The sequence below is a fragment of the Carassius auratus genome, linkage group LG28B (genome assembly GCF_003368295.1).
Source record: "Carassius auratus strain Wakin linkage group LG28B, ASM336829v1, whole genome shotgun sequence".
NCBI lineage: Eukaryota > Metazoa > Chordata > Actinopteri > Cypriniformes > Cyprinidae > Carassius > Carassius auratus.
In genome coordinates this window covers 2,674,230-2,684,997 of record NC_039293.1, presented here as the reverse complement: position 1 = coordinate 2,684,997, position 10,768 = coordinate 2,674,230, and the positions used below count along the sequence as shown (strand labels likewise).

Sequence of the window (10,768 nt, the reverse complement as noted above, 5' to 3'; positions counted from 1 at the left end):
TGACCCCAAATTATCTCGCATGTACCTCGGGCTATTGGAGTATTCAGCATACTCTTAATAGATCTGCATAAAAATGCGGATATTTTGTTCTTGGGATGTCTTGACTTCAAACTCACCATGGATTTGATTTTGGCCTACTTGTGTGGCATTAAAACGAAAAACACCTGAAAGATCTGCTGACCTGTGCATGTCCTCATCAGCAGGACAGGACGTTCCATACATGCGTATTTCCACAATGAGAACATGAAGGGACTATAGAAATAAGGGTTTAATACGTATCCTCTACTGGTAGATACCATCACAAAGAGAAAAAAACCGATTGTATCCTGTTTGACAACATAGTTTGTGTGTTTATGTTTACGCTATTCTCAAATACGCACATTGTGTACCACATATCATGTTACATTACGAGCGACTTTCAATGTGAAACGTGTACATATCAGTTCACTGAAAACGAATGCATAACATGTTACTTGCTTAAGCAGCACACAGAGTAACTAGGTCAGTGTTTCATAAGTAAAGTAAGCCTGTGGTAAAGCTAGACTGATGAGTGTCAGTGTGTCAGTATCTCATGATAGGCCAGAGCAAGCTATTCAACACTTCTGCCCTTTCGCAATGTTACACCAGATTAAAACAGATGATATAGGCTGTTTACTGTTACCTTTGTTCACTAATCTTTTTCAGCTTGAGTGAAATTCTTTATACACAGAAGTCAAAACTTCTTTAAACATACTGAAAGATTCACAATTATGTAATCTGATGTCAATAAATTTGATTGAATGAGGCTGTAATTGCATGATGCAAAACCTAATTACATAACTGCAGTTTCTAATTACGTAGGTGGATGAAAAAAGGACGAACACATGAATAATGCAACAACTTTTTATTTTTTGTTGAATTTTTGAAATGCACCCAACCCTAGCACTGAATATTAATGTTATTTACAATATGCATCAATTTCAAAACAGAGCAACAGAACAGCAGTGCCACGGTCTACTCAGTAACACCGAAACAAGCCTCGCTCGCTTTTTTTTTCATTTTCGTTTTGATAAAACCATAAGAAAATAAAACATCACTCAATTTGAAACACACTGAAAGGTCGAAGGGGAATAGGTGACATTATGGTGAGCAATTGCGAAATCACAGCAAACTGGAAGTAAAGTGATAAACAGGACAACACTTGGCCCCCAAAACAGTTTAGTTAAAAAGCACAATACAGTGTTGTGAGTGGAAAAAGATTTTACATTTATACACAAGTGCCATAAGTTAACATGACATTATTTTGGAAAAAATAAGCTGCAAAATTGAGCTACACCTGGAAAATGTACAAGCATTCTATTTTAAAGTAAAAAAAAAAATCTCAACAACTTTAATCAAACCTCATTTTTGGCAGGGGCAGGGAAACATATGCAGGTTAGCGGTTAACTAGCGCGGAGTCAGCCAACCGGTTAAAGACCGAAAAAAATTGCAGTATCAGCTAGCTGAATCACTTAACCAGGGGCCTCAAGGGCAAACGGTCAAGGACACTATGCTAGCAATTATCCATTTATACTGATGTAAGCAGGGTGGAGCTTTCCTGTAAACCCCATGCTAATAAGAGCAGAAGATTCCTTTCCTTTCAGGGTTATGAAGCAAAAATGTTTTTACTTCAGTTGGTGTAGAAGAAAAACTATAAAAATGGAGGAGGCTACATAAAAGGGAAGCTGGATATGTACTTTTAGGATATGTTAAAGGAAAAATTATATATATTTTTTAACGTTAAACACCATGTAATGTTTCAAGATCAGACAATGAGTTATAACTGCAATGGAAACACAATTTAGTATCTATGACATGAAGCTTACATCAACCCACTAATGCATCGGTAAAGGATTTGGGGCATTTTCTAATTTTTTCTATAAAAGGAAAGTTTCAAAAAAATATATTTAATTGCAAATTGTTAAAGTAAAAAAAGGAGTTTATATTAAGTGGCATATCAAACAGAAAACACACTGGTATTGTACAGTATTTTTGACAAGGACAAATTCATTAGTCACCGAACTCGCTATTTTTTCATGTAATCTTTTTGTTTTCTTAAAATATATTCATATATAATATTTATATCACATATTATACATTCAAACCAAGTGCCTGATCAAGAAGGAGTGGTAGCTAGGCTGTTTAACGTTGGGAAAGTGATGGGGAGCACTAGTTAGGAAAGCAGAGGTAGGGAGCAGAGACAGGTATAAACTCAAAGCCATGTTTCTTTGGTCAAGGGACAAGTTCCCTGAATCTTCTGGTGTTTGGTATGTTTAAAAATGGTGCACAGCCAAATGTTCTGTTGTTAAGGTGTGGCCATAAATAAGGATGGGCACTTGAAATTGTCTATTTACAAATATGAATCCATTAAAATGCCTCAGATGTGGTAGATATTGCTTTTGAATTGAATGACATACTTTGACATCTTGCAGCAGCATGGGAACTACAGGTAAGTGCGATCAATAGCATGCCGTCCTATTTCATTCTGTAATAAAAGTGCTACTCTAACCTTAAGAGGAGGTCAAACAAACATAAAAAACAAACCACAAAAGGTAAATATATACATTATTGTACAATGCAGCAGTCCTGATGATGTCCACTTCTCTTATCTCTAGGCATTCGAACTGGGAATGGGGTGACGGGTACAAGATCAAGGTAGGACCTCAAGATGGGTTTATAAAAAGTCTCTTGGGGCTTTGTATCAAGACCCAAGTGAGTCCCAAGTTCAGTCATGTCTCTTGTTATGGCCGTTACGCATACTTGATTCCTTCTTCCCACATTCGATGCTTCCAGCCGAGGTGTAAAACCCTGTACTTGACTGGCCGCCAGGTTGAGACAAGTCCAGGTAAGGATGCTGAGGTAATGGTTGGGAGTTAGCAGGTGGTGTCGTCGGTGAGTCTTGAGACGATGCTCTCCCATCGCTCTGAGCTCTGTGTTTGAGTCTCAATTTGTGGGGTAGGGCAGTGCCTTTGATTTCCGCTTGGCCGTCTTTGCATTGGCTTGGTGAGAAGGAGATCTGGGTCATGAATATGTGAGGATGGTTGCTCCCTGTATCAGAGCAAGAAGAAGAGGGAGACTCATCATCGGTGGAGCCCTCTTTATCAGAGCTGCGGGGATCCCCGTCACTTGAGGAAGAGTCCTTTCCAGAGTGACTCTCGTAGTACTCTTCTTGTCTCAAGCCTCCTTCGTAGGCCAGCACTGGTGGCTCATCATTCTCTAAGGTTCCATTAGAACACTGGTATATCTGTGCTTCATCTCCTTTCTCTGGTCTCATTAGAAGATCTGGGGCAGAAGCATCAACCCTGGGGGTCTGTCGTTGAGCAATGTAAGCTTGCCTGTCGGCTGCTTCCCCATCTGGGTGCTCATAAGGAGGAGAGTCCAAAGTCTTTCTCTCTAGCTGTTTAGACACCTCTGCCAAGCTTCCAGTTGGTCTCTCTATAGGCTGTGTGAGGTTCCGCTGTTCTTTAGGATTAATTTCCTGAGTTTCCACAGGATATGAAGCACTGCTTGAACGGTATAGGATAACACTTCTTTGAGCGGGTTGTGGAGCGACTGAACTTGCAATGGTCTCTTGGCATCGTTGCTTCTGTTGGTTGGCAGAATAACCTGGCTCAAAAGTGTGCTGGTGAAGTACTGCAGGCAACCTAGAATGAATGTTTAGCATGATCTGTGTGGCTGTGCTGTTGACAATGTCCATGTCTAGACCCATCCCCTCCTGCTTGATGTCATACAAAAGTGGCTCTGGGCTGTCCCGAGAGGAGCCATCGGACATATCAGAGAGAGAACCTCGCGGGGAGTACTTTGCCATTTTCACATGCCTGTCCCCTCGAACAGACTGGTCTGTTTCAGAAGAATCAGAGTTCATCATCATCTGAGAAACGCTTGAGTAACCATTAGGGTAGAAACTACTTGTGGTAGAGGAGGACGTGGAGTTTCCCCCAGGGCTTCCATTGCCTGCTCCACCAATCTGCTGACTCTTTTCCACATAGGAGGCTGTACTTATCATACCAAACCTGAGCTTAAGTTGTAAAAGCTCAGTTTTCAGACGTACATTTTCATCGTTCAGCACCATAACTCTGTTTTCGAGGATCATGTCATTAAAGCGCCGTTTCTCCCGGGAACGCTTGGCAGCCTCATTGTTCTTGCGTCGCTTTTCCCAGTAAGATGCATCCTTATTGTCATCAGAGATGAACTCACGCTTGCGTCGACAGCTCATGTTGGGCTTTGGTTTGAGAAGGCGGCTCTGGCGAATGTTGCTTTGAGGAGAATGGAGAAGATCACTGTAGTCTAGAAAGCTCTCTGTGTTCTTTAAGGTTTTGCCAGCACTGGAATTTGTTGAAATTTCTAAGCTCTCACTTTCCATTGTTCCTCAATGGGAGCCAGTTTGAGACCTCTGCTTCACCACTGGTAAAATGGAAATAAATGAAGGAACGGGGATGGGGTAAAGGGGGAAAGGTGGTGATGGGAATTCCTGTAGGTTATCCTGACGAATAGTGGACTGGAGAATCTTCAACTAAGTAGCTGGACAATCAAAGACTTTATGAGGTATTTTAGTCCCTGGAAAACTGAACCTCATTGATTTTGTTGATGTGAAGCTCAAGCAAATATCCCTTGATGATCAAGTTTCCTGCTTGGCTAAGAAGAGTAAGAACAGGTGCTCCTCTTAATAAATCTCCTGCATTTAACAAACCTAAAACAACTCTTCTGGCTTGCACACAATGTCTTTCAAAGCCAAACAGGGGAGTGAAAGAGGGCCAATCAAGTCCCAAAGTAGAGGAAATGTGACCAAATTTGCTTGAAGGATTCTGACCCCCTTTTCTTTGTTTTCACTTTTATTCCTTTATGTAACGGCTCTATCAAGCCGACAGAGATCCCAGTGCCTTGGGCGTGTTGGAGGATATAGGTCACTCGGTCTGCCCCAGCTTGTCAGCCTCTTGGGGAGGGGTGCTGCTGCTCCCAAAGCCTCCAGCTGGCTGTTCGATGAAAGGCTGCAAACATAAAAGAGAAAAGAAAGACAGATTTGTTAATCCTCGAAAGCTAAAGCAATTCACAGTTTGCCTTTAGCTACTTCAAAGAAATCTTTTAATTTGTTGTGCTTTTTCATGTTTAATGAAACTCTTCATGCTTCTCTGCGTGGCTGGGTAATCGGAAGATTTAGAAGTGGAATGTTCAGTCGTGTCTTTGTCATATCCTCTTGCTTCATTTACTCAACCCTGACAACCACAGAATGTTTTCTGTTGCCCTGCAACTGCTGTCTGACCTGCTTACCATGCTATTGATTTGTCTGTCTGCGACCCTTGACCTTTATTCTCTGGCTATTCACTGGACTCTCATGATGCAAAGAGAAAGAGAGGTTAGGAACACTATCAGTAATTATCCAAGCTGCAATTGTTTTTGCTGTTGTTGTTTTTTTTTTGACACTGAGGATCAACAGCAAAACAGATATTACCTAAAATTAGTTCCCTCATCCTGACACAAGTTAAATATTAGCCTTTGTACAGAGTTTAGTCAAGACTGTTCTGTAAACAGGACTACACATATGGTAAACATTAGCAACGAACACATGATTTGTTTTAACATTTTGAAACCTTATCCTGTATTACATCATCTGCTCTGAGGGAACCAGTGCAAGAGGTTTCTGCTTTTGAAACATTAACTTCAAATATTACAACACATCTCCTCTTGGCTCCACAGTCCAAATGCTCTGGTGCCCCAATATGCAATGGGGTCAAGGAACTGAATTCAAAATCATTTACACTTAATTATTTAATAACTACTCACTAAAAGGATTTCAAGGAGAACTTTCGAAACAAGCACGCTTTAGATGAAAAATAAGAAGAAGCCAAGAAAACCTCATAACAATAATTACTATAATGGCAGATAAACCGAGGTCAGGCAAAAGGCAAGCCAGGTTTTATGATCTGCGGATCGAGAGCTTAGCAATATAGGTCAGGCATATCTGGAAAAAGGGGAGAAGGGGAACATTCCATCAACATGAGTTCAGATCCAGGGGTGGTAACTGTTTCAGCCATCTAAAGTGAGTACTAATGGAAAAGCGGAGTCGCCAGTGATGATTAACTCGGCAGCCAGTGGGCAATTCCACATTGCTGAGATCCGATCATGACCTAAACTGAGCACCAACTCCCTATTTCAATGTTACGATGTTGTTCATCTAAAGGTGCCTGATTTCCTTTTTTTCTACAATAAAACTCAACAAAACTCTCTAATATTCCTAGCATTTGTTCTATACCAATAAAAGGATACATATAAAGTGAACTATCACAAACTTTAGTTTACACTTAGAGTAAAAGCATTGCTATATTTAGCAGGAGAAGCAACAGTATAAGAGACTCTTAGTTAAGACTATACTTACGTATCTAAAACAGCACCATGACTCTGTAGCATTAAGTATGCCATCTGCATCATAAATTAGGCAGATGAACACAGTGTAATCCCATGATCTGGCTGCCCTTTTTATGGGTTATGTTCTTCTCATCCCAGACATCTGAGGCAACATTACGTAACTACAGACAGCTTAAACCTCTCCTGATGGCTTCAATCAACACTTTCTGGTTTATTCTGGTAATGCACAGGGCCAAAACAGTCATTTTCCTCCCTTAATTAGTTGATGCTATGAATGGAAAGCAATTTTTATTAAATGTAAATAATGTTAAACAGTTGAACAGGGGGTCTCATGAACAAATAGACATTAAGTGAGGCACAAAACTATAAAGTCTCCCTGAATGACCCACTGACCTAGAAACAGGGTAGCTAGCAAGAAGAAAACTTTTTTTCCGTTGTACTCAAATATAGGTCAGGAGTGAAACAGGAATCACAAGACGGAAAGGGCAAGGGAATTAAAGTGTTTGCTAAAAATAGAGAGGTGACGGATAGATTGAGGATAAACGGAAAGAAGAAGGGTAAAAAAAAAGAAAATTAATGGAAAAGATTTTGCAGACATTTTGCTGAATGCCAGCTACACAGACACTGCTCTTTCCAAAACACCCTAAAATACCCACATCAAGGATCAGCACCAATTTCCCAATTATTTGAGAAAACTGAATCAAATTTAAACATAATTATAAAAACTGGCATAGTACTTGGTGTTATTCTAAGGTATACTGTCAAATTTGTGAGAAAAATACTTGATTTAGTTCTTACATCAAACCATCTGATTCATTGACTGAATCATTTCAGATTAACAAATGCCAAACATTATCACCTTCAAATGAGCAGAGCACCTTTACTGTGTTATATGTACTTTTGAAGTGTTTTTCAAAACTAAAATGACTAGAATAAAATTTTAAGTATTATAGATGTAAATCCTGTGTCTCTTTCATTCAATCTCTTTCTTTTATAATGGAGGGAAGGGAAGAGACTATTAATAAAAACAGTTAGTGGATGAGTTATTTAGCCTGTCAACCACACCCATGAATCATTAAAGATGCATTCATCTCCACGCATTAGCAACAATGCAACTACTGATGAAATCTTAAGAATGGAGGCACCAACAGCCAAACCATTCTAAAGAATCTGACATGACAAGACTATATCTGTTATTCAAAACTGCTTTTGATTATCATGTGGCACATGGATTAAAGACATAATTCCTAACAACTGATCTCGCTGGATGAGCTGCAATTAGCTTAAAATGGTTATAAGATTATAAACCGCAATTTAATTTGGCCTATATATGAGCTAGTATATATGGGTTATATTTGTGCATGTGAGCTTTCATCGGGGAAGAAATAGCATGTCTGTCCCACTGTAGTCTTTACTTGGGCGAGGCCTGGAAACTATAATTCAGCTCAAATGTTTTATGTGTCGCTTTACAGCCGTTTTAGTAATGGAAATAATGGGAGAAGGCGGGGGTGCCGGATTTCATTGTGGCCATGTAACTGACCCTGGGGCAGAATGTAATATTCGGCACGTGGGTTAGGACCCCCCACCCCCCCGGTTCCACTCCTGGGTTTATCTCCTCCAGTAGGAGGAGGGCAGGCCTTGGACAGACAGGGGGAGTTCCAGGCCAACTCTTTCTATAAACACACTCATATCATCCTCTGTTGAAAAAAAGAAATGCTTTGACCAAGTCCATGTGTTCCACCAGTCACATGTGCTCTCTTGCCCCACAAAAAACGAAACGGTAATTTGCCTCTCCCTGTTAGCCACATCGAGACATTAACAACACGTCTCCTCCCTATCTTTCTTTCTCTTTCACTATGAGCAATGTTAAGAAATCCACCAAACTGAATGAATCTTTACTGCTTAAAGAGTATAATAAACTTAGTCACAATCAACACTGTAAACCAACAATGACATTGCACTTTAAAAAATTGCTATTAACAATCTAAAAGATTAATCTCCACAATTTAACAGCTGGCACTAAGGTTTTTATTTTTTTGCATTGTTGCTGAAGCAGGTCCATATTTGCGAGATTTTGTTGTAACCTAGCAGAATCTTTGTTCTTTGTTATGGCAGAAGGGACAGGGAGGGTGTGTTTTCTTCAGGTTTATGACCTACATTCTGCGCTGGCACACAAAGCAGTTCCTCTGATGCCCCCTGATGCCTTAAAGACCCCGCATATTTTGTCATTTATTTGCAACTTCTCATTTCTTACCATTATGTAACTCTCAACACAGCAATGTCAAAAGAAAATGGCAAGTCTTCAAACGATTCTCACATTCACAAATTTAAGGCTGATATCATGCATGCATGCTATGACTTATTTCGACTTATTTCTGTGGAACTCATATTTGTATACTACATAATACACTTTTTTTGAACCTAATATTTGTGATCCAAAACTTTGTGATTAACTATTCTTAACACATTACACTGTGTCACAAGGACCAAAAACAAAAACAAAAAAACCTAACTTAAAAACACAATGATTACACTTGTAAATTACACTGTGTAAACACTAATCAAAGATGAGGAGCTCAATAAATCAGTTTACAACCATCTGCTGGGAAGCTCAGAAGAATAACAATGCAAGGTTCATTGACGCCTATAGCCTAATCATTATATACGCAAATCGCATGCGCATCTCGGCATCTGATCACCAAAATTGGTTTCAGTAACTGTAAATGAAAAAAATGTAAGAGTGCATTAAATAGTCGCCATAAGGTAACAACAGTTTCGTTCAGTATCTTATAAATACCGAAACTATTTAATCACTACATTCATAATTATTTGCGTTTAGGGGAACAAACTTAAAAACAGCCAGATTTCTGGCAGAAAAAAAAATGTTACTGGATAGCTAACTCCCACAACGTGTGCCAAGATAAAATATTGATGGATATGCAAGCATTATGCAAGCATTGTATGAAGTTAGACATTTGCATTTTACATGCAACAAAGTAATATTTGATTTCCAGTCTGTATACAAGGAAAGAGTTAACGGCTCTGAGCAGTCTAACGTAAGCACCCGCGGTAACCTTTACCGAGCACGGTTACACGTGACAGCGAGAAGTGTGTCCAGGATTTTTCCTCCCAGAGCGCCGCATTAACCTCGTAACCCAAATGAATTTAGCTGTTCGTGAAGACTTTAATTAAAACGTCATTAACAAACATTAAACAGCAACCACAAATCATAACATTTCCAGCGATAAACACGTTAGGGTTTTAATCAAAAAAAAAAAAAAAAAACTTTTGTAACTCCGATTCATATACGAATGCACAAATGTTAAAATTACGCAATACTATTTCATTAATAAATGTAAACCAACAATCAGATATGCCTACAGAAAACATGTTTGTGCATAGCGAATGAATGTGTATGGCAAACATTTTACGGGCATCAAGTGCTCAATGTCCTGTCAACAGTCGCGAGGGGTCCCGGCCTCGCCTTAACATTGCGAACATGCAGATTGAGCAACATCCGAGCCTGGAATGGGGCATGCTTAAAACACCAAAATAAATGAAACCTTTATTTGTGAGTAAACCGAAGCCGTTGCATTTTAAATATCATAGCTACTTGGATTAATTTCAGTTACCTCGCTTTAATAACCGCGTAATATGTCCGCAAGATCACGCCAGGAGCACGAGCATCACCAGTGCAGTTGTGAGCATGCAGTGTTTGTGTTAGAGTGCACCCAAAAGTAGAAAGAAATTGAACATACGTACCGTTTGTGGCTTTTGTGCCTGTATCCAAAATATTTCTGTGGCCTGATGACTCTTATTAGTCTGTTTGTATCAGCTTCGGTGGCTTGAATAAAAGGCGAAGTGACGCACGCACACGTCCAGTACGCATGGGTTCTTGTGTTGTGTTGGCGAGGCGCTCCAGTATCCTGCCGCTAGCTGCTTCTGTTTAGAAATGTATGTTAGTAGGTCAGCGGTTGCATAACAGGACGCTCCGGGTGCCTCGTCACGTTTTGTTTCTCTCTTTTGCCCCCACCTACCTCCAGCGCCCCCTCCCATCAGCAAGCCATAATAACTGGGAGGGATCGGGCAGGCGGCCAGACCTGCTCAGATATAGGACGGTCATATTCATAACACGGCTGACATTGTGAAAACATGTAGGTATTGAGGTTATGTGACTTACCTTTTAGGATGTAGCTATGAAAATAAACTCCTTCACAGTTTTTTTTTATTATTGTTATTGTGGTTTCTCATCCAGTTTTTGGTTACGAAATAAATAAAAGCAGAAACAATTGCATTGTGAAGGCTGTGACCCAGTTTAAACCAGTTTTAACCAGTTCATTTTTATTTAGCTTATATGTCTGAGTGAACCCCAGTGACAAGATTTAAG

General features: G+C 39.8%; 1 protein-coding gene across 1 annotated transcript; it reads right to left on the bottom strand.

Annotated features, from left to right (window-relative positions):
• Positions 1-866: 866 nt before the first annotated feature.
• On the bottom strand, positions 867-10,369 carry nfil3-2 (nuclear factor, interleukin 3 regulated, member 2). The gene is made up of 2 exons (XM_026240158.1): positions 10,144-10,369; positions 867-5,006 (listed from the first exon to the last, which is right to left on the bottom strand). The coding sequence occupies exon 2, from the start codon at positions 4,379-4,381 to the stop codon at positions 2,744-2,746; it is 1,638 nt and encodes a 545-aa protein (XP_026095943.1). The 5' UTR covers positions 4,382-5,006; positions 10,144-10,369; the 3' UTR covers positions 867-2,743.
• Between the last annotated feature and the right edge of the window lie 399 nt (positions 10,370-10,768).

Excerpts from the sequence above, each read along its gene's own strand:
- nfil3-2 (XM_026240158.1), bottom strand. The coding sequence starts at position 4,381 with ATGGAAAGTGAGAGCTTAGAAATTTCAACAAATTCCAGTGCTGGCAAA.